The sequence below is a fragment of the Haemaphysalis longicornis genome, unplaced genomic scaffold, assembly GCF_048455015.1.
Source record: "Haemaphysalis longicornis isolate Haplotype H1 unplaced genomic scaffold, Haemaphysalis longicornis Haplotype H1 scaffold_81, whole genome shotgun sequence".
Lineage (NCBI taxonomy): Eukaryota > Metazoa > Arthropoda > Arachnida > Ixodida > Ixodidae > Haemaphysalis > Haemaphysalis longicornis.
The window spans coordinates 583,003-608,045 of NW_027526449.1; the positions used below are offsets into that span (position 1 = coordinate 583,003).

Here is a 25,043-nt window from a genome sequence, read left to right on the forward strand (position 1 = left end):
ACAAAGGCAAACGTGGGGCTTACTCGCGAGAACAAGGGAGAACCAAGAGAAAACGGTGGCCCAATGAACAACGCAACTGCAAAATAAAGCAACAAGACGCAGGGTGAACGTTACATTCCGCCCAAAGGACAGGCAAGAAAAAAACAGCTGCGGAATGAACCGCGCACGAGCGTTCAATCCGTTCACCACAGTTTTTTCTTCCGCCAGTAGCACTCGGATTATTCGGGTGCAGCTTCGAGGTGAGAGTCCCCCTGGTTGCTGCACCAATTGCGATGTTCGGAGTTCGCCGAGGCGTGAGGTGATCCGCTTCTGCAAGCCGTGGAGGAAGTCCCCACTGTCAGAGCCACACGCATGACCACGAGCCGAAGCTATAAGACGCTTCCTTTCTCATGCACGGGTTTGACCCCGTCCTCTCTAGCGCATGCAAAGCTGCGTTCCGCTGCCCTTTTCTCGGACTCTTGATTTACTGCGCCCGGAAGCAGCAGTGTCCCAGCATTCGAGGCTGTGGAGCTGCGCCTAGACTTACGAGACCACGAAAGCCTATCTAGCGCAACTATTGAGCCGTTGTCACAGCTTGTTGGCGGCTTGTCAACGCTAATAGGCACTGGCGGACCATGTTGAGGACGCGTACCAGCCAGTCCGGACAACGGCTCAGTGCCGTCCGAGGCCATGTCACCTGCAAGGGCATCAACAGTGCGCGTTAGCCCGCTGCATACCGCCGCCGCGGTGCCTGCCGTCTTTCCGAACCCGCAAACATCCGATTGAGCTACTGCCACCGGAAGCCTGTTTGGGCAGGCTCTGGCATGAATCCGAAGAGATTCCCGAGCAGTGCGGTGCTCAAACACGTTCGACGCTACTGAGCCTCGTCTACGCCTAGTGGGACCAAAGAAGTCACCCGGTGCACGACGAGAGCCTCTATTACTCCAGGATAATGGCTTGTCGAAGCAAGGGAGCACCGGCGGGTATGCCTGGACGCGAGCACAGGTTTGAGCGGACGGGAGCTGAATGGCGTGCAAGTCCGTGTCTCTCGCCATGGCACCACCGTCCTGTTTTCGTACTCTACCGCCAGCCGCCGTGCCTGCTGCAGTTTTACCCCCGCAGACGTCGGCAGCAACGTCTTCCCCAAACAAACCATTTGGGCAGAGCTGGTCATGATACGGCACAGATTTTGAAGCACCCAAGTGGGCGTTGGCTGTCTGACGGACCGGGGGGGAAACTCGGACTGCCACCTGCTAGTGGTCCCCCCTGCCAGCTGGCTGGGCAAAGGCGGTTTCGGCTGCCTAGCTTTGGTCGGTTGCCAACGGCAGCGGTGGGTGAGGGCCAGGTCTCACCCGGGGATGCAAAACCCCAAGGGAGTGGCAGCGACTCCCTGGAACTGTATGGGCCAGTTCCTGCCCCAGAGCCGATGCTGGACGCGGAGGCAGGCCCGGACAGTCTGGGTGGCTACCGAGGTTGGCTCTGGGAACTTGGCAAAAAGCGGTGAAAAAGGTTCCTTCATAAAAGTACCGCCGCAGTCACCCCACGCGGGCACGACTGGTCGCTGTCGACACGAAGGTTCCTGGAGAACAGGATCCAGGGCCTTCGATAGGTGCTCATGATGACCAGTGTCTTTGGCCTTTAGTAGCGACCAGTCTAGGAGGCGCGCATTTGCTAGGACCGAGGAAACAGAGATTGGCTCACTTCATAGGGAAGCTTCTCGTCCTCAGTATCGGGAGTAGGGCTGGTCGTACTCTATAAGGATTACTCCTTCCACCTGATGACTGCTGCCCGTATGGGGAGGGTTCCCTGGTGGGTGAGTGGTTGGCATAGGAGCACATTAGAGGTCCACCGAAACCCTATAAGTCACATAGGCTTTCCTATGGAGATAGGTGATTCAGGTGCGCATAGGGATCGACAGATGTGTACAGGGTACAGTTAACCCGTCTGTCGGACAGTTAGCTTTAACCAGTATCCGAAACCGTCGAGACAAGGGGGATTAGTACCTATGTAGACTGGGCAGGTGTCTCTTGAGTACTCGGGGGACCTGGTGGGTGTTAGCCGGGGGGCTGGTTGTGAAAGGGGTCCGGAGACTAGGTGTCGTCACTCCGTCGCGGGTTCTCCTTGTTCTTCGATGTCGGAGCTAAGATAGTTGGAACCTATAGTGGGGTGCGCTGAATTTCAATTGGAACCATCTGACGCCCATCCTGAGTTTTCAGGCCTATTTTAGGAGTCAGACATCTGAGGATTAGAACAAAAACCTCGCTGTCCCCATTCCCACCCACTTTCCCATAACCCATTCCTTATTACCACCATCCGCATCCCTCATCCCAACCTTTCCTCCTACCGTCCCAGGGGAGATCAGGGGAGTCTCCCCGGGCCCGCTCTCCTGGCTGGTGTCACTGTGTAGCATTTTTCCCTTTTATTTTCCACTTCGGCGGGTTCACCTTCTCGTCAAAACTCTAGTTGACTTCGGTCCAGTTTGTTTATTTTTAATTGGCGTCACCTGTGATACGTATGTGGTACGGGTTGGGCTTCTATTTTATATTATAGCCCTTTAGCTTTATGTCTGACGGACCGCCTCTTCTCCTACCGCCGTGGATCTCAGTGGAGACACCTCGATATTGACCGGCTCATTTTCTTTACCCGGACAGTCACTGAACAAGCCCGCTAACCCTTTCCCGGCGCCTGCCGATGCGGCGAGCGTGCCTGCCTGATCAGTGGCCTGGCCAACCGACTCTGCCACCCTTGGTTGTGTAGCCGAGGTGCCGCCGACAATACCCTTCGATGTGGGAGGAACAGCAGGGCTCGCGGTCGCGCTTTCACAGGAATATTCTGCCAGTGAGACAGATTTCGCTGGCCTGGTCAGGTCATCAGAGGTGAAAATCCTTCGCAACGCCGCAATTTCATTGACTCTGTCGAGCTTTAGCTTGAACGGCTTAGTGGTGACCCTCAGCACCACCAGCCGGCTGCCCACCTTGCATGGCCGTCTTTAACAGATTCCGGACACTGCCGCAGTGACCAGACGCGGCCTTTCCCCTGCCTCGGAATCAGCTACTTCAACCCACCGTTCCCTCTGAGGGGGTGGACTGGCTTCGCGATCTAGATAGCGGTAACGGCGGCAGTCAGCGGACGAGTGTGTTGTCTGACCACAACTGCAGCATGGCCGCACAACGTTCTCGTTTCCCGGACTCGCTAGGAATTCCGCTTCAGCCAACCTTACAAGCCGCTCCAGCTCTCGCGTTTTTGCGCGTTCGGCTCCAAGTTCGTAATCTCTAGCCATGGTTGGCCCTGGCAATGAGGATGTCCCTTCAAAAAAAAAAGTAAAGGTGCAGAGACGGACCACTCACCGCCGATGACACGGCCGCTCCGCTGTACCACACACGCCAGTCCCACTCGTCTCCCGCGGGGATCAGAAGGTCCTGAAGTGAAGTTTCCCCGGCAGGAAAACTAATCCATTCGTTGTCTCGTAGGCGGCTCGCAGCCGCCCTGCTTCGTCTTTGTCCTTGCGTAGCGTCGACTTCTCTCCTCCTCTACTCTCGAAGTCGCCTCTCGGCCCGCACTGAGTCACCACTTCGTTAACTGAACCACAGGTAACGTCCACGATCCTGTCGGCTGCGCCAGTAAAGTTAGGTTTGTTGTTGAAGGTGATTGGTGTCGTCGTGGAGGGTGGTGAAGGACCTGATGACGAGACGAGGCCAGTAGATGATGAAGGAGAAGAAGTCTATTTACACTTATTTACAGGCGACGACGAAACAAACATAAGACAAAACGAAAACTGAATTACAATTAAAAGGCGCCGCAGCGCACAAAAGGGGGTATCGCGGCGCGATCCCTCATGGGGGCCCGGAGGCCGAAAAAGGTGCCGAACCGGCGCAGAGTTGGCGGGAAATTCGTGGGGCTCTGGCACCCAGAAACCGCCACGGGAGCAAGTCTTGGTGCGACCGCTCTGGGCCGCAGCTCCGAACAAACTCGTCGAAGCATGCGCGAGCAGGGCGCGAGCAATGCCGCCTCCCCCACAGCAGCGCACATGCCAATAAGGGATTTGACCTCCGCTCCCCCCCTGGCCGACCCCGAAGATCAGGATGAAAGGAAAGCCTTCCCCTACGCCGCGTAAAAGCCGCCGGCGAGGCCCATACAAAGGGTTGCGACTCGCTGGCGTCGGCGGAGGCCGCCCCAACATTCCGCCACCGGATGGGGAGAGCCAACAAGGGCACGAGAAGGGAGGGGGGTCATCGTCAAGACGGGGTTCACCGGCGCTGTCATCATTACAACGTCCACGTGCGCTCTCGAAGTGACTGTTTTAGCGAAGCTGTGGACAGTTTCAAACAGTTGAGTCACAGTTGATAGACTTCTTCGAAAGCCATGTTGCTGACTGTAGAAAACATTACCATTTTTTATGTACTCTACTAACTCGTTACAATTATGTGTTCCACGACCTTACATATTGTGCACGTAATAAAAATCTGGCTATAATTCCCAATAGCGAACTTTCGTCTAGATTTAAAAGCTGGTTTTACTCTTGCCATCAGCAATTCAGTAGGTGTAATACCACTATGAAGCGACACCGAAGACTGCTTTTTGAGAAACACGCTACCCACTCAGAAAAACGTTTGAGATTGATTGATTGATTGATTGATTGATTGATTCATTCATTCATTGATTTATTGATTCATTGTAGGATGTAACGCGCCGACGCAACGCAGGCGATGAGGCACGCGTAGTGTAGGGCTCCGGGTTAATTTTGATTACCTGGGGATCTTATACGTGCGCCGAAATCTCGTATACACGGGCGTGTTTGCTTTTCGCCTCCATCAGAAAAGCGGCCACCGCGGTCGGGGATCTAATCCGCGACCTCGCGCTCAGCAGAACAACGCCTTCGACACAGAGAACGTTTCAGAAAAGGGTTTGGAATCCTGTTCAGGCCCCGTGACTTCTTGTCGTCTAGATTTAGCAAGGCAGCAATTATGCTTCTTTCATGACAACAGTATTGTTGTCGGAAAGATTCATGTCTGAGTGTTTTACAACAGTGCTATCATCCTTTGGAATGAATACAGTGCAAAAGAATTTGTTAAACGCGTCCGCCATAAGGAATGGTTCAGAACACGCCAGACCATCTACAAGAACGGCTTCGATTGTGTCTTCACTCCTTGACATGCGCCTTTAAAACGTCTGTTAGGATTCTTGCATATATTTAGTGAACGTATTGGAAAAGAAAAAGCTTTTCGCTTTTTTTTTATCTCGCTGCGCGCGTGCGCTCTGACTGGTAGCTGTCACATCTGTTTGAATTTGCTTACGTGCACGGTGGAGTCGTCGTTTTAGGTGAATAATATCTCGTGTTATCTATGGGTTTCGCCTATCAGTCAATTTTATTCTTGGGGAACATATTTGAACAAGCCATCATTTATGAATCCATGGAAGTAGTGCCAGAGCACATTTACGTCTGCATGATGTGGTATTTCATCATCACCAATTTTCATGCGGTAGAGAATTGATGTGTCGTCGGCTCGTCAGAAGTTAATTACTTCGCTAACCAAAACTAAGCTCTTAATTAAAAGTTTAGTGCTGGCTTTAGGAGACGCAATTACTGCTTTCTGGTCGGATATTTCTTCTTCCACATCAATTTTATAACCAAACGTTCCCTCGGATAGAAACGATAAATCCAGCACTGTCGAACTTGCCGCATGTATTCGTGCTGGAAATGTGACCCCCTGAATAAGACCTATCTTATCCATTGTTTCTAACATACTATCTGCAGGAAGCCGATCAGTCGAACTTGGGATTCTTGCATCCCAATCTACACCAGGCAAATTCAAGTCACCAGTGATTACTATTTTATCTTGCTTAAAGTTGTTAGGATATTATCAAGGTTTTGATTTTAAATAAATGCACCGAGCCGCCAGCAGGTGTAAAGATGACACCCGCCAACAATACGGTATTTCCAAGGCATAATCGACACCAAACATTTTTGGGCCCTTCAAACGACAGTAATGGCTCATATTTTAGTGGCTTTTTTAAAATAGCGCCACGCCCCCACCACCAGTTAATTTGTCATTTCGCAAGACGCTATAGGAAGAAGGAAAAACTTCATCACTCGCGATATCAACCCTCAACCATGTTTCTGTGATAGCGATTACGTCTGGGTCATGCGTTAAGGCCAATCCTTCTAACACCTCCGTGTTATTCACAATGCTTTAGGCATTCAAATTCACACGGCGTATTTCATGCTGCTTTTCTTGTCTATCCCCGTTCAGCGAGGGGTGCCTTTTGCTACCGCGTATCTTTACCCGCGTGCCAGGTTGTTCATCCCACAAGTACGCTTCATCATTCACAAAACGTTTATCGTGCACGAGCTTAACTTTGGCTCCTCGACGTTTATCGACATCAGCCGTTTTCCAGAGGTGTGTTCGCTTTTTGAGGGTTTCCGGTGAGTAATCATCAGAAATGCTTAGCTTTGAGCCTTTTAGCTTATGGCAGTTTTTGAAGAGCTACCTTCTCATTGAATTTATAAAGCTTGACTAAGACTGGCCGATCCCGCTCATCTTTCCTCTTTCCAAGCCTGTGAATTCGCTCGCTCTACTGACGCTACGTGAACGTCAAGGTGGTCTAAAAAAATGTATTTTAATATTTTGCGTTCAATTTCGGCTGGTGTTTCTTACGCGCTTTTCTTGACACCGTAAACTGTGATGTTATCCCGCCTGGATCTGTCTTGTAAGTCATTTATCCTTTCGTGCTGGTTTCTGATCGTCCGCTGAAGATCTCTAACTGTACTTTCAAGTTCTAATGCCTTATTGGACACATCTTTGAGGCTATCGACTTTATCTTCAAGGCGTATAAGCCTAGCCTCTGCTTTCGTCCGGTTGGCTAATACTTCTTTAAGCATTTTCTTACCAGTACCACCCGGGCTAGTTTGCACATCCCCGGAAAGGAAAATTTTGAAGTACAACCATAAAATACTCAAAATTTCACGACAGTTCATTGGGAGAGGCAGCTCAAGAATGCAAGGATCGTTTGAACGAAAACAGGATGCGTAAGTATAGTAACGATTCTGTAAAACAACCCAGGCATATTTACGTGACGTAGTCGCTGAGCCAGTGCTGCCGCTCCCACTTAAGGTTGTCGGTTGCAGGACAGGCTTTATATGGCCCCAGGCCGTCGGCGAGGCCCCTCCGGTTGGATGATACCACGGGGTGGCGCTGAGGTGGATTCGCTCAACATCCAGCATAGTTGGAGTCACTCGCATTCCTACTCAACGTGATATGTACAGGCGCGGCAACCATTATACGCAACACGGCAGCGCGTGGCCGCGCTCCTCGCTTCGCCACCACCGGCGCGGCGGGAATCTTTGGGCACATACGCAAGCATTGCCAGCTACCTCCACCCCTGGCATTATTTGGTAATTATTTGGTAATTTGGTAATGTAGGATGGTAGTGTGCCGCGTGACCCGGCGCACGACCCGAGATCGCGCACTGGTCAAACGTTGAGGAGGTGACGTCATCTGGCGGCCCAGTGGGGTACCTCCACCTGGCATGATGAGCATCATCAACAAACATTGAGAGCCCCTCCATAGCTCGGCTGCTGAAATTACACTTTCATTGCAATATTTACATCACTCATGACGAATGGAAACTCACTGAAGCAAGTCCCAATGTTCCCGCAAACGACGCCGCGACCACAGCGTATTTGCTGTGGTCGCAATCATAGTGACATGACGACTAGGAACTTCTGTATTCAAACGGCTATGCTTTCGTGTGCCGGAATTTCAGCGATGATAATCACCTTTAGATTACTCTTGTAGAGTTGATAAAGTCGAAGAGAGAGAGGGAGAGACAGAGATTTGCCAATGTATCAATTAGGGGAAACGGTGGTGGTTGAGCGAGAGAGAGAAATAACTTTATTCGGTTCATTGGATATTTGGACGTGAGGTACCCTAGTCCAGGGCTCCAGTCTCCAGGGCGCCGGTGGCAGCTCTGGCGATCATTCGGAACTGCTCGTCCTAGTCCGCGCTAGACAATGCCTCACTTCACTGCTCCGCTTCTACAGAGCGTTTGTGAATTTTCCAGCACCCTGCTTTTGTATGGTAGAGTGTGGCTACTTGGTTGCACTTGGGGCATAGCTTGGGGTATTGGTTTGGATAAAGTTTGTGTAAGCGGGATAGGTGACGGAAGGTGTTCATTTGAATTGAGCGCAGTGATATTTTATCCTGTCTTAGATTCTTGGGGTGAAGAGGTGGGAATTTAATTCTGGTTGCTTTGTAGTAGCTTCGAATTTCAGAATATATAGTCATAACAGCAACAGCACACTCTGCTTAGGGGCTGTAAGCTCGGGGAAGGGAGGCGTGAGCGCAGGCGTGGGCCTGTCTATTGCCCTCTAGAGTTCCATTTCCAGGGGCGCGTAGGATTTTGTCTGAATTATTTTATTCGCAGGTGATTGCTAATATTTGGGCTGTTTTGTCGATGCGACCTCTCGCCCATTTCCTGCAGCAGTTTTGCGCGTAAGAAATAATGTCCATTCGCGCATCCTGTTGACCAGAAATGATATCCACAGCGATTGTCGCTTCTTCTGCCTCAAGAGATCTTGATGTACGCACGCTAGCAGTTATGGTACGCTGCTGTATTCGGTTGCGCCCACAGATGGCGGCTATGCCACCGTTAGTCGTAAAGGCAGCATCTGCATACCACGTGTACGGTGAATTCCCGTGTCGTTTCATTTCATTTCATTTCATTTTTATTTCCTTAAGGACCCCACTGGGGGGTATTAGATAAGGGTTTTTAGATATTACGGCATCTGTCGAACGTTCTGCCGAGGTGTATTGTGGGGTTCATGTTTTTAGTTATGAGTGCTACTTTCAGAGCCCTGAATATGCAATCAGGAATCTCGCAGGTGGTTGTGTGCATGATGTCATGTATTCGGTAACCCATTCACTCTAGGTTTTCTCTACCAATGAGGCTGGTTTATAACCTTTCAAACTGACCGATTCTATATGCCTCGAGTACTTCTTCAATTTTATTGCTTATTCTGAGCTCATTATGTCCTGTGTCGACGTCCATTGATGCAATTCTAGAGCCGTTTTGATTGCCTTTCTCAGTGCTGCGTTCAGTGTTTTAATATTAGTGGCTGCTAAACACAAGATTGGGGGGTAGGTAAGCTACTTGTGAAATTATGAGGGAGTTGACGATTTTTAGAATATCCCCTTCATTCATCCATTTTGTTCTTTTGGTTACTCGGTTAAACATTTGTGGTGTTTGTTCTATTCGTTTCATTAAATGGTTTAGGGCTGTTGCGCAGCCATTGCCTTGCTGAAGACTCACCCCGGAACTTTTAGTGTCTTTGCTGTTAGGATAGGTTGATTGTCATCGGAGTGGGTGGAACGTATGTTTTTCTCGTTGTTCTTTTTGGGATTCGGAGTAACCCTGATTTTTCCGACGAGCATTGGAGTCCGCACGGGGAGGCATGCTTTTGCACGGCCGGTGCTACTGTTTCTAGGGCTTCTTCCCTTTCTCCAAGTGACCCCGTGGTTATGAATATGGTTATTCAACGGCGTATATTGCGTGTCGGATATTTGGCATTTTGTTTAGTGTTTCTGGAAAATTGTGCATTGCTACGTTGAAGAGCATTGGCGACATCACCGCGCCCTCTGGTGTGCCTTCAATCGGTTCTTTGTGTGTGTCAGTTAGTATTTCTCCAATTTCTATCTTGGCCATCCGGTCCTCCAAGAAAGAACGCACATGGTTAAATATTCTAACTCCGCAGTTTAGGTCGTTAAGGTTGGATAAAACTCCGGTGGGCGATATTGTCGAATGCGGCTTTCAGATCAAAGGCCATGATGACTGTTTTATTTACAAAAGAAGCTGCATCTAAAACTTGTTCCTTAATTTGGAGAAAAATATCCTAGGTTGACAATTTTGGTCTAAAACCGTACGTTGTGGTATGGAAGAGATTGTTAGTCTCTATGTAGTTCTGTAGTCTATCCAGGAGTAGATGTTCCATTATCTTACCTACACAGGAGGTGACAATACTTGCCTCATGTTGCCTATTGACAATGTTTTACTGGGTTTGGGGAGAAGTATCATCTCTGCATGCTTCTATTCCGGTTGAAGGGTGCCTTCCTCCCAATGGCTATTATAGCTGACCCGTCCCTCGGCCGGGTGGGTTTGCCTCAATCCAAGTGCCCTTGAGCCTTGGCTGCAGCCCTGGCACGGGTGACCAGAAAGACCTGCTCAGAGTGACGGGACATGGTAGGGAGGCCTTCCACTGCTAGGGGGAAGGTGTGGGATGGTGGGTGGGAGCAAAGAAACTGTTTTGCGCTCCACCGTTTCCCGAAAAATTCAAGACGCGTACCTTTATCATTTTGCCATCCAACCTTTAGGTTACCATCTAGTAAATTGCTGGCTTCTGGCACAGAAATATTTTAGGAGGCGCCGAAGAAAAACGCAGGAAAAAGCATGTTTATGCAAAATTGGTAACTGTCGAAGTTTGCAAATGGCAGCAAAAAAGGAGAGACAAGTCAAAGAAAATTCTCGCATTTCTTCACTCTTTCACCTGTTACTGCTGCTGGAAATTCATTATGGAAACATCGTACGGAATACTATACAGCGTTATTATGACGGACACCGTGGGAAATGACACAGGAGCGTAATAGAGGAAGTTTTCAGTGCTTTGTATTTATTCCCTCGCGTAACACAGTACGTTGTGTAGTAAAGGTTTGATGTGAAGATGTGATCGAGGCTAAACACAACTCTGCAGGTAGCAGTGGGTTTCCTGTTATGAACCCGAATGGACAGCCGAGCGGTGCAAGTGGTACTAGTGGCAGCGGGGGACTAAGTGCTCCTGGCTTTACAGCAAGTGGAACCCAAGGTGTAGGTGGCCCTGCAGGCCGTCCTTCTTCTGGTGAGTGCTGTATGCTTACATTCCCTTTAAAAGGGTATGTAATGTAATGTGGAAAGATGCACCATGCGTTGGCGCTACATTACACTCTTGGTCATTTTACGTCAGCATAGACAAAAGCAATGAAGAGAATTCGAAGCCTGTTACGTGATAAAGGTTCAGCATTGGTGCGGCTTTTACGCCATGCGTGGTGCTTATGTATTCATAGTTTCACTTGAAATCCTGGTTAACATTGCCTGCATTGGGGGTAGAAGTGCAGTATTCGTAGGACGTGCGAAATATCTGAATTAAGTGAAGGTACAGTTTAGCGCAACGAGCTGAAAAAACTAAACGCTCACTCCTTTTCAGAGAAGAGCCGCAATAAATGTCGTGAAAAGTTCACCAGCCGATGTATGTCGTCTTTGCCTGACTCAACCATTCAATTTTCCAATACAGCGATATTCTTGGTAATAATGCCAAGTATGGGTGGCAAATCAGGGCACATCAGTAGCTACTCGACCGTGCCTTGGCCTTACCAATGACCCACTAGAGCCAACTTCTAGGCATTTATGGTTTTTGTGGCGTTTTCACTCCAAATGAAGGTTTTGTTTAAGGTTTCTTGATTTTTGCTACCGCAACGTCTGCCTATACCCGCGTTACTTCACAAGAAATGTGTAAAAATCTGTCAGTGGGGCTCAATATTATCTTCCAGCCACGCAGTACACTCGATAATTCTGACCAATCTCCTGGCTTCTAAAAACATTTTCTCTAAAATTGGTGCAACGAAGTGCCCTCGCAGAACCATGCCGGTTTTGTAATTTTCAGTTTGCATTTCTTGCTTCTCTCTGGCGGCCACTCTTCTCTGCTGCTCACGTACACAGCGCGAAAATACATGGTGCATGTGGAATTCGTGTACCCCGTTTTGTTTACTGTGAGTTTTAGCTCTGGCCGCAAAGCACAAAGTTACAACGTGACGTAATCCGTGGGTTAACGGTCAAAGCTAGTATTGGATATTGTATCAATGAATCGCCAGGGCTGGTGAGAATTTAAAAATTATGCAAATATTGATACGGGAAGCACAAGTGACGCTGGCGCATAGTGCCATGAGACCCATCGCTGACGAAGACGAAACAGTAGACGGCACGGGCTGGTTTCTCGAGCGATCATGGCCGCTTGTAAATAGATCGCTTCGCTCTGCGGCAACATCTTGTAGTAAATGCATCACTTCACCATCGCCCATGGTTCGCGCTATCATGGTCCTACAACCATGTAATATTTTGATGGAGTGTGCGGGTTTATCCCCATCTTGCCCACAGCATTGCCCCATCTAGGCTTCTGAACACACCGCCTCGAAGACCTTGTTTCGCGTCGGCTACCCCAGCCCCAGTGAGACATGAATGCGCCAATTCCCAAGGCCCGTGTCCCCAGCCACGACCCGCCGAGATTAGACGAGACGTGATCAGCCGCGGCCACACAAGACGACGACGCCGTTCCCCTGCCCCGTTCTCCGGCGTGTCTCCCGGGGCTTCGGACGTTGCCTCATTCTGTCGGCGGGCACACCCGTTCCAGGGCCATGGTTTGTCAAGCTCACCATCACCGATGGCGGCAAGGACTTGAGTGTATATTGCGATCTCATCTCATCACTGCACCCGGCCAAGTATCTCGACCCGTACGGTCGCCTTCCAAGAGGGGGCAATGTCACAGGAAGCACAAGTGGGCGTCGGCGCATAGCTTCATGGGACCCATCGATGATGACGACGAAACTGTAGGTGGCATGGGCTCGTTGCTCGAGCTATCACGGCCGCTTGTAAATAGATCGTATCTCTCTGCGGCATCTTCTAATACATCAATTCACCATCGCCCATGGTTCGCCTCATCATTGTCCTGCCGCCCCGTAACAATATGTATTCCTTGTCGAGATACAGCGCATCCGCACGCTCGCGCGCAAACGCACGCACGCACTCACAGCCTCACAGGCACACGCACACGCACACCCTCACTCACACGCCCACACACACACGCACACGCGCACTCACACACACACACGCGCGCACACACACACACGCACACACACACGCACGCACACACACACACACGCACACACACAAGCGCACGCACACAAACACACACACACTCACGCCCACGCACACGCACACAAGCGCACGTGCCCACGCACACACACACACACAAGCACACACACACAAACACACACACACTCACGGACACGCACACGCCCACGCACACACGCGCACACACACGCGCGCCGCACACACGCACACACACACACGCACAGACCCGCACACACGCACACAAAAACACACACACTCGCTCGCGCTCACGCACACACACAAGCACACGCACAGAAACACACACACACACACGCCCACACACACGCCCATGCACACGCACACACACACACACACACGCACGCCCACACACACGCCCACGCACACGCACACACACACACACACTCACGCACACACACAAGCCCACGCACACAAACACTCACCCACAAGCACATGCACACGCACACAGACACGTACACGCGCAAGCACGCACGCACACACGTACAAACGTGCGCACAGGTGCTCACACGCACACACACGTAACACGCGCACACACCCACGCACACGCACACACGTGCAATGAAATACACAGGCACGCCTACACACACGCACACACACACTCACGCACGCACACACAAGCACACGCACAGAAACACACATACACTCATGCACTAGCACACGCACACACACACACACACAAACCGCACACACGCCCGCGCACAACCACACACACGCACACACCCACGCACACACACCCACACACGCCCACATACACGTGCACACAGGTGCTCACACGCACACACGTAACACGCGCACACCCCCACGCACACGCACACACGTGCAATCAAATACACAGGCACGCATACACACACGCACGGACATGCACACCCACACGCACACAAACACTCACGCACACACAAAAACACACGCGCGCCGCACACCCGCACGCGCTCACACGCACACACGCACACGCACACACATGCACACACGCGCATGCACACGCGCACACACACGCTCACTCACACACGCAGACGCCCGCACACGCACACATGCACACAAACACACACACACACTCACGCACATCCACACACACACGCGCACCGCACCCACACGCGCACACACACGCACACACAAGCGCGCACACGCACACACACGCACACACGTGCATACACGCGTCCACACACACACGAAACGCGCACTCACACACGCACACACGCTCACGCACAGACCCTGATACACACACGCACACAGACGGAAGCACACACGCAGACACACACGCGCACACGCGCGCATGCACACACACACGCTCACTTGCGTGCACGCACACACACGCACCCACATACACAATCGCAGACACACACAGGCGCACGCATGCACCGGCCAGCGGACACACACACACACATCTTGTGCGTGTACACGGCTGTTTGTATGTGCTTGAGCGTACTTTCGCGGAGTGTATATTCGGAAAGTGTATATGTTGGTGGTTATAACGAGTGCAGTTGGATTGGCGCGTATCTGGCTTTCGGGGACACAAGAAGAATTATTCAATTAATAAATTGCACTAAAATCGAAAGCACTCTTTACGAGAAAACCTAGCGCAATAGCAGAAGCATCCTATTTGGGGGCAGCATGTGCATGTTGGAAAACGCCTGAGTCAAGTAAAAAATTGAGTGGTTTGTGTTGTGACTTCCTTTTTGTCATTCTTTCTAGCAGACGATGCTAATAATCATCATTTCATTACGCTCTCCACGAGCTGCCGCATGCTCATGTGGCTCCGTCGCCTCGCGCCGCTTTTTCTAGATTCTATTGAAGCCTCATCTTCTTCAGACGTGTCGCTCCCCTCCCCGAGCATCGCGCCGCAGCTGGAGGAGCCAGAGGTTAACCACATGGTGCCGAGCCCCAGGATTTCTAGGCGACGCCAAGCACATCGACGCACGGAGCCGCGAAAGCAGAGGAAACGACGCGGCGCCGGCGATCTTGGCGAGGTTCCCAGCTGAATACGACCAAATGGAACGACAACTTCGACGGCGCCTCAGACTACGGGCGCAACTAGATGGCCTTCTAGCGGAAGCTCAATGCCACACAAGAGGAAATCGAGAGGCCACATCACCTGCAGTAAGTGTACTGCTCCAGCGAATCGGCGCATTTTAATCACAGATTTTGACGAGACACCATACGACTTGCCAGAGAGTGAGACTCTAGACGCCGGACAGTACCGCGACAAGGTTGCCACCTTGACGGCTAGTGTACGTTTCAAGATGCAGGAATGCAATACTTCGGCGCCATGCCCTGCGACACTTCATCCAATACCGACGGGCAAAAGCACATCACCACAAGCAGACCATCCGCTTTAGGACTTAGATTCACGGAAAATATCTCGGGAACCTCTTTGAGCTGCTTTGAGTCCTGTAATTTTAACGGCTACTTTAAATCACCAGCTTTAATCCATGGAAAACTCGCACCCAACGACAGACCGACTACCATAAGACTCCACGTGTATAAAGGATCCCCTCATTGGAGCAGAGTCCACTAATGAAGAAGCGGTGGAGATGCCCAATAATGAGATGATCTTCCGAGAAGCTTCAATGGCTAATTGTAAATTGGCCAGCAACAACCCTGTTGCATCTCACACCTCAAAACAAGAACTGGCTTCACGGGAGAAATCTTTTTGTTCGCCTTCTTGAACCTCAAAAGTGGTAGGACTTCATTGCAACAATTAGTCGGACATCTTTCTCTTCATGCCCAGATACTCCAGTACTACAGGGAACAGGCTTCAAAGGATGCAGGATACCTTCGTGAGTCAACGTCTGTAAAGCAGACCGAGACGAAAGTACACCAACGCCAAAACAAGGCACGAGCCAGAATACGCCATTCCGAGCACAAAGTGTGTTGTCAAGAAAAAATTGATGCGCTGCAGACACGGAAGACAACACAAGTCAACACGCCAGGATGTCTATGCAGGAAAACACAAAGACAAGGCAGAAAAACCACGCCCTCACCGAAGGTTGAATGGCTGCAAGAAAAGTGTTCCGCTTACAGCAACTTTTCCTGGTTTAGAAACCGTTCCTGCTCTCGCCTTCGCAAATCGACTGTGGTTTGCAAACCACCATGGACAAGTTGCAAGAAGCAACAGGTTAGCCCGTATAAACATCGATGGTGGAAGAAGCGGTCAGTGGATGTTAAGACAATCGATGCTCTGAAATTTTACCTGGAACCAAAAAAAGATCCAAAGGCTTACCGAAGGACAGTATGCTACACGGAAAAACTTAGCGTCCAAGGCATCTGTAGACCTTGACATGGATAGAAGAGTCGATCGGCGGAAGGCACGGAGCCGTCAGGTCCAGCAGTCTACGTTTCCCTGCGGTGCTACAGTCAAGCTTCCGGCACTGCTGCTCAACCCTTGGGATGTCACTTAGCGTCATCTGTCGGCGGGGGAGACTGTCTTGACTTCCTTTTTGTCATTCTTTGTAGCATACGATGCGAATCATCACCATTTCATTACGCTCGTCACGAGCTGCCGCATGTTAACGTGGCTGCGTCGCCCCGTGCCGCTTTTTCTAGATTCCATTAAAGCCCCATCATCTTCAGACGTGTCGCTCACCTCCCTTACCATCGCGCCGCAACTGCAGCACACAGACGTCTAACAGTTGGTTATTACTTGAATACATTTTACTGACGAATATAAGGTCAGAAGGATAAAAAGATTCACATAATACGCTGTGTGCACATAATATCCACCCCAAATACCTCCCACAAAACCAAACGGGCTTCCTGTGTGCATATTCTTTCGTCTTAGTTTTGATTTGGTTAGTATGTCAGTAAGATCTTGTCATTTAAATATATTGAAATTAAAAGACGCTACGCTAAAACCAATACATAATGCAGAGAGAATTTGGCTTCCTTAAGTCAGTTCTATTATTAAACGGTATAATTTCGTTTAAACAGCCGTTAATCTAAAGCCCTGCATTCAGAATTCTGACCTTCAACACCTACTGGAACTGCGCACAAAAACCTGGAGGAGCGAAGGGAACACACGCCGCTGTGTGTGTTCCCTTCTCTCGACCGTTTGTTTGTGCACAGTTCTAGTCATGAACCGTCTTCAACTAGCCCTGTCTTCCACTGTTTTCCAACACTGCCAACACATTATGCTCTTAAAGGCAGATGTCACCCCACACCGGTGAAACTCGGCGGAGCTCCCATTTCTACAATGGACTCGTACAATATTTCCCCACAGTACTGTGGGCCAGTTGTACAGCTCTTAGTAGTACCGGACGAGTTACCTTTCAAGACTCGAGGAATTGCGTGGATGAGCCTTTCACCCCTAATCGTGCAGTGTGGTGGGATGTTTCGTTTAACTGTAGTTAGTAGTACCAAACACTTCGCAATTGCACTAGTCACTTATTTCACGTAAGCTGCCATCAAAGCTCGGTTAAACTGTTCTGAGCCTAATCGAGCTTTGATCGTCGTTTGCAACTCCATTTTATTTATGAAGAAGTAAGGCTTAGCAGACTTGGATATAAAACAGTCTGCAGAAATTTCGATCATGTTGCACAACACCTATGAACCATGTATTGCCTTACTCACCTAACACCAGCCGCAATGATAGATGGCTACGTTTCTCTAGTTTATACCAAGTTAGTTTGCTAAGAACGCCAGATCGTCCTTGCTTTGCGATCTGATGGGTTTAGTGCTATCGAAAGCTTGTGCGGAAAAATATGTGATTACTAGTGATGAAAGCACCATGTACACATTCTGACGGAACGAATTTGCAGCATAGCAGATTCATTTAAACTGTCCATGCCCACCTATCATTTTTGGCATAACCATGATTTCAACGTCTTTTTGAGTGACACGGCTGCACTTTCCACAGAAATACCTTGTTTGTATTTGTGCGAAGTCACCGGCTCTTCAAGCGACTACGTCCACAACAGTCATGCAGTCAAAACCATATTCCTCTCTTCTCACACGCGCATATATGAAGGTATATTCTGTACCTCGATTTGACGGTTTTGCTTTGGACACCCTGTGCAGGGCATGTTGTTTTAGACGATTTTTCTTATAAATCAACCGTGGTTTATAAATACTGAGAATTGCCATACCGGACCTGCGATTGCATTAGTTGATGAGCATATGACTAGCTTGACTCTCGTTACGTTCGGTGCATTTTAAAGCTCCGGGATGTGCAAAGCCTTTGCCGTACCATGGCGTACAGGGTAAATCTCATTAACACAGCTCTGCTAACCTGTATTGTGCACTAAATTTTTTGTTGCAGTGTGCTCCTGGTTTCTTTCACATTATAAATTTCGGGATGCACGAAGTCACTACCGACGCCAACCGTTAGGATTTAATTTGCCGGCCTGTATTTACCTATAGTGTTACGTAATGTATGTGACACAATATGTTATATATTGCAGCCTGTGTAAATATTACGGCCAGTGTTACGTATGGTTCTTTTGTAACTGTAATACCACCATGAGGTGAAATCTTTCGGAGAAAATACACCTAAACAGCGTAGCCTAAAATCTACGCGGACTTGGCCGGATTTTGTTTGGGTTTTACAGATTTTGTGTCTTTATCTTCTGCAGGAACCGGAAGGGGAGTTTCTTCTCCTCGCCCCGGTGGAAAACCGCGTCGTGAGTGCCGGTCATTTCTTGTATTAATGTTTCGGGCTCGTTTACTCGGGCTTGATGTGAAATGATTCATGAAACGTGCAAAATTTTAACCAACATTTTCAGGAATGTATTGTACTTTTAATTCTCACTTTAAAAACAAATTTAGCGGCGGACCCGTATTTATTATGCCAACTCCATGACACGTCTGGGAGCAGAAGCCTGAGTCGCGTAAGTGAGGACAAATTGCTGATACACTACGTGTTGTTTATATGTACGTTTTGTGCATTGAGATGTAGATGTAGATATAGATGTATTGCAATATTTTAGGGTTTACCATAGGCCATTTGTAAGCTGGGGTAAAGAACCTCTGTTCGGGTTTTACCTTCCTCAGCATTTCAGTTGTAACTTTTTTACTACAGCAAGGTGAACCGCCCACCCAACGCTTAGGTGCCCACTATTCTCGGGAATACCTAAAAATCGGTTCTGTTAAGGCTTGTACACATATTTTAGAACTGCTACTAAAAAGGTACTTAGGCTGCAATAAATATTGCATAAGCCGTACATTTAAAGCGCAACCGGCACTCCAAAAGGCATCTTAATGTTACATAAATTAGCAGAGAAACATGCAGGAGCTGAGATTTGGGGAAATATTCATTCTCAGCCTTCAATATTGAAGGTTTTGTCGCAGTTTCCAAACGAATTTAAATGCTCCTTCCGCTCACAGGAAGGTGTGAGCAACGATCTTATACAACCCACTCCTTACCTAGTGGCTGTAGGTGAGGGGACAGTTGTGAACAACACCAGCGAGACTTTTTAAGGCCTACCCAGGCTCCGAGACTTCCCCGTACTCCGACGGCCCTGGAGGTCCTGCTTTCGCGTGCGTACGGCTTTCCGCCGCCGTTCCGAGTGCATATGGAGGCTTTCGGGACTAAGGAGGAGCGGGAAAAGGAGGAGCAAAAACGTTTATTTATATTTTTTAGCGTTTGGGCGGCACTCCACCGAGGGCTTGTGTCACGTGCAACAGTTCCCAACGGGGTCAGCAGGGGTGGTACCTTTGGTCCTGGGCTCCAACGGCCTCTGATGCTTTGCATGCCAGCTGAATCAGACCGATCTGGTCTTCACAGCAGCAGCTGGCCAGCAGTGCCTTCCATTGCTCCGCATTAGGGTTTCTGATTTCGGGGACAGCCGTTGTGCTTTGGCATTTCCATGTGGTGTGGTAGAGGGTGGGTTTTCTCTGATGGCACAATGGGCATGCGACTCATAAATGGCCCCTAACTTTTTCTTCAGTTGGTCGGCTCCAATAAACAGTTTACTCACTGATAGAAGCCTGGTTCAGTTGCAAAAAGTCTAAATTAATGTTTATTTTTGTTTCCTTGAAGGTTTAACCAGTCACGTTTTTGCAGGTTATTATTGATTTTATAACAATGCACTGATGTACAAAAATACGCTCATAATACTTTTTTAAGAAACAACGCATGGCATTTTCACAAGTACTGTTTTATTTTAGGAAAAAGACCAGCCAGCAGAACGTTATCAAAGCTGTTAAAGCAATGAATAATAGAACGAAACAAGCGAAGGCTGTCAGAAATTGCTCAACACACACAAGAAAAGCTGCAGAATACGGAAATGCAACGTGAAAATCAGTTTCATAAATCTGACATGAAAAAAAACGAACAAGTCACAAGCAAACACAGCAGTCACTTTTTTCAAGGTCTTCAATTTTCGCTCTTTTTCTTTTGTAGCCTTTAGAAGAGCCAGTTGGTCATTTTTCTTTTTACACAGGTTACTTAAAAGCGTCTTGGCTGCTGCACTTAGTACATAATGCATGACCAACTGTGGAGTGCCCATTCTCAAACACATCGAAGTCACTTTGTCATTTATCACATCATGCGTGAGTGCCAAGAGAGCCTCCTTTTGATTTTGTAGTGTGAGAAATTGTGTCACATGCTGTTCGCTCCTCAATTTGTCAACAACTATTTTTGCAGTAACGACGGCATTTGCTACGGCAGGTTGCCGAAATCTGAGACCACCACGTGTCATAGACTTGATTAATTATCCGCCTTCAACTTCAATGTCGTCACCCTGCATTAAACTTTCTTTGCAAGCCAGGCATGAAAGCTTTTTGAAGGCGGCATGGGCACAGTAGCCAGCAACGTATGTGATTGCTGGGAGATTTCACCTTTTCTTGTCATAGTCATTATCTGCTACTTCAATGTCAAAATCGTCGAATATAGCATCATTTATCGGCACCACGTCTTCTGCAGCCTCAATGTCTGGGGGCCCCAGGATATTCTGCAGACGAAGCTTCCGCTCAGACTCATAGACTTGTCTAATGGAAATGTGGTACTGATAATCGGAGAGTTGGCGGTATTTGCCGAACCTCTCTTCCAAAGAGCCCGTCTGGAACTTTCCTAAGAGCACGTAATGGAAGTGCAGTTCGTCCAGGCAATGCTTCGCTAAGGTGTCTGTTGTGAGACGGAGGTCACTATGTCTCTCTCGTAAGTACGCCTGTGCCAAATCCAAAAGACTGCCACAGCTCTAGCCATTCCACTATATCCAACAGAAACTGGACCTGTGGACTTGTCGCTGATGTAATCAGTGACTGCAGCTCATCACGAAGTCTAATGCCCTTGTCGCATGTCTTTACATTGACAATGCTCCACCACTTCGTCATAACTTCAAGAACTGTGTCGTACCAGCCACATGCTCGAGCCGAAGTATAGGCCCACACGCTCGAAGAGCTGCTGCCGTAGACAGAATGAAAATCTTTAGCGCGAGCTTGACATTCTGTTGTTCAAGATTTGATGGGTGGAAAGATTTTGTCATAAGCGTAGGCGCAGATTTTATCAGCTCACCCTGTTCTTTCGAGTGTTGCTCTCGAAGCATACTAAATGACGCTGTAAGTATAGGTGGCTGTAGGGTAGGTCCTGCAGGGCTAGGAAAAAACATGCATGTTCCGGAGTTTCGCTGATTGAGCCAGTTATTCCTCACACACTTCATTAGGTGCACAGGATCAATCAGGGAAAAAAGAGGACGTTCAGAGTCTGCGGGGTGTGGATACACAACCTGGAGTTTGCAAGGTGCCCGAAAAGTGACATTGTTGTGCGGTTGATGGAGTTATTGTCAGTTATGACAGCAATGGCACGCAAACCAACATTCTCTAACTGAGTAATGATTCTACACAGAACAGTGTGAAGCTCCTGTGCATCGATGCGCTCTACTGGAAGTTTTTGCACAATGTTCTTCTGACTTGAAAGCAGGCTTTGCATCAAAAAACATGCGCTGTTTTTTTTTTCGCATTAGGGCTATTGCTAGCCGCACCATCAATTGTTCCGTCCTTATAATCAAAATAAGGCTGTAGGTGAATTTTATTCATCATAAGAACAACAATTTTTTCATGCTCCTTCATTGCACTGACAAGCTTCTTTGCATAGGAAAGAAAAGAAGCGCTTTGCTGCTCTGCTGCTGGGGTTACATTGTACGAGTTACACACACAACGAATGGTAGACTGATGGGGCAGCCTAACGTTACCAGAACTGCGCAGGAACCTGTAAGCATGTGGAGAGACTGTAAATAAAATACTCGAAAACACCGGTAACTCTGAAGAATACCGAGATGACCTGCTATGCCTGACGAGAAGACAAACTTGCTTTTTCAAAAAACGAACTGCATTGAGTCGTTCAACATCTGCCAGTTCACAGTTTGAGGCATCATCAAGCCGACAAAGTGCCAATTTGAGCAAACCTTCAATTTTGTCTTCCTACTTAGAGGAAGCTTTCCAAAGTAAGAACTCTACAGAATTCAGCAGGCGTGTCAAGCAACGAATGTCGCTAACTTTGTGAGGAACGGCACCTATGCCATCAATCGTAGTAAGCTGCACATCTTGGCTATGAAATTTCACGTTCAGGTCCTCTAAACCCGTGACTGACAGCAAAACACGTGGGCGCCTTCAAGAGCAATATAAAAAAAATAACGCAGGCAGGCCGAGAAATAACACTCCAAAAGTTTTAAAGCTTCATTTGAGGAAGCCATCTCAGTAGAGCCTGGAAAGCGTCAATCTTGCTTTTTGCTTCCTCCTCATGATGTGTTTGAAGTGACTTGGCGATGGCGTCTCTTAAAGAAGCTGCTTCACGGCGCACCCTTCTTTAAGCGGGGGCCTCTCGGGATGTAGTGGCAGGCGTGGAAAGGAACGCAGGACAGTTGGGGAACACACTGGGAGTGGCGTCGGAGCTGAGAGGAGCGATCTTCAATTTTGCCTCAACGACTTTGCCTGTTTTCGAGTCCCCATACCTCGAAGTAGTCAGCACGTCTGACTCTCTAAAGTCCCTTTCGGAGACCTGTGAAACAAAGCGCAAATAATTTCGGCATAATTAACACGGTTAATTCCACGAGCGAAACAGCAAATTCATAACTTAGAACTATTGTAGTTCAATGTGTCTCTACACAAACGTCGCGCTATAAATATCAGACGTTTTAGACTTACCACTGAGCGCTTTAAGGATTCAAAGCCAGCACGCGGAATGGCTTTCAACCATCGCCGCCTTCTGTCGGCATCAGCTGGGAAAGTGAAGACTCACACATTCTTTTCTCCATCATAATTCGCGTAGTAGCGGGGAACACAACAGTGCCCTGGCATTTTCACAAATCACTGAGAACTGTCACAAACACACATATCAATTTCGCAGACGTTTCCCAGTAGTTACGTCCAAGTAATCACAGCCGGCATTGAAGCTTCAGGAAACGCCAAGGCACGACGGAAAACAGCACGTAAAATGCACGTGCTACAGTCTCAAAAAAGGCATGACATACGAAAAAAAACGAACACGACGGCGATGTCTACAGCAATGGCGATGTCCTTTTCGAAATGCCTGCTTTCAAAAAATTATACAAAACTTCCAAATGTAGCGTTTAAAAATTACACAATATAAAAAAATGCAATTAGGCTATTATTTATTATTTTAAAGGTTTTTTTTTGTAATACTGATTTTTTTATTTTTATTTTTGTCTACGAAAGCAACGGTCACAGGATTCAGCATGAACGGCGGCCGCGGCCGCTACCGTCAGGTGGTGCTGCTGGAGTGCTGCCACCCGCCGGCGGCATGTAGGCTCCCTAGCTTATAGAGGTTACTCTATGCCCTAGCTGCCACGCCTGTGGCTACTGTGGTGACGTCACGCACCCGAGGAGAAGTCGTGGAAAGGACTTCAGTCTAGGTAGTGTTGTTGTGAAGCAGGGAGGCGGCTCTGTTGAGGGGTCCGGTGTATTAAATCTCTGGCGGCTGCCTTCGTGTGCCTTCTCCGCGCGCCAAAGCGCACATGGGCCAAAGTCTACAAAAGGGAAATGAAGCGCTCAGGGGGGGTGTGCGGCAGAGAATTTTGTGGGAGAGGGGCGAAACAATGCCCCTGTAAAAATTTCTTACGGCTGTTTGTGTATCCGTTAATATGAAGGTAGAGGTCAGGTAAACGGTGGTCGCCAGGGCGATTGCTGCTCTGACGCCTAGTGGGTATGGACAGCGGGAATGGTGACTAAGGTGAAGAGTGTTGGGGTGTGTTTCACTGCTGCTATGAGATAGGTGTGGCGGGGTTGCTGTTCTGCAGCGTCAAATGGTATACCATGTAGAGGAGGAGGGAAGTGTCTGGCATGGTATTGTGCGCGCGCCAGGCGACGATGTGTGCGTGGGTGAGGTGCATGTTGAGGGGGCGAGGAAGGGGACAGAAGACCTCTCGATACTCTGGAGGGAAGCGGAGTGGATAGTTGTGGATGGGCGGGTTTATTTTCAGGGACGATAGGGCGGTACTGCTAGAGTGGGTTCGGGCAAGCCAGGATAGTCGGGCCTGTTGGTGGGCTTCTTTATGCTCGGAGGGTGTGTTAAAGGCACCCGTGTGGAAGAGTGCGTCGGAAGCAGTGCTGGTGGTAGCTGTAGCGTAATTCGATATTGTGCGTGTTGCATGGCTTCCTTTCCTGTCATTTCTGCGCGGGTGATGGCGAGTTACAGTAGGTAGTATGTGATTCATTGGGTGAAAATGGCGTGAATGATCCTGAGGCGACCTGACTCCCGAGGGCAATATCCTTGCACGGTAATGAGCCCTGGGAATCCCGATATTAGGTCCGAGTGAGCCTTTAGTAAGTGAATGCTGTCTATATTGATTCTATTCTGTTGGATAGGGCGCTCTAATATTTAACTTAGTTGGCAAGTAGTATCGAAGAGCTTGAAAATGAGACTTGGGTGCGCGGGGTCCATTGTTCGGGGTCGGTGGGTGGAGGAGAGTAACAGTCATCAGCTTACAGCGCTGTTAGTGTGGGTATTTCGAGCAGAGCCTGGCAATATGTGTTAACGGTACATCGGAAAGGGTGGGAGACAGCATCGAGCTGTACGGGGCGACTTCGGTGGGTAGTGGAAATTATGAGTATAATAAGGGACAAAGTTAAAGCGTTGCTGTGCCGTTCGTGAGGAAGGATTGTACGAAACCACTGCTGTGCTCGACGACTCGCAAAGAGTTGAGGTTGTCTAGAATTGAGTGATG

At 48.9% G+C, this 25,043-nt stretch overlaps 1 protein-coding gene and 1 pseudogene across 3 annotated transcripts in view; one reads left to right on the forward strand and one right to left on the reverse strand.

Annotated features, from left to right (window-relative positions):
• LOC144150935 (uncharacterized) overlaps nucleotides 1-25,043 on the forward strand; it is a 65,092-nt gene that overhangs the window by 27,543 nt on the left and 12,506 nt on the right. For all 3 annotated transcript variants that reach the window (XM_077682231.1, XM_077682230.1, XM_077682229.1), the window contains exons 7-8: nucleotides 10,724-10,867; nucleotides 18,495-18,542. In XM_077682231.1, the coding sequence (XP_077538357.1) occupies nucleotides 10,724-10,867; nucleotides 18,495-18,542 (192 nt within the window). The remainder of the gene's footprint in view (nucleotides 1-10,723; nucleotides 10,868-18,494; nucleotides 18,543-25,043) is intronic.
• Nucleotides 19,342-23,157, reverse strand: LOC144150947 (uncharacterized; annotated as a pseudogene).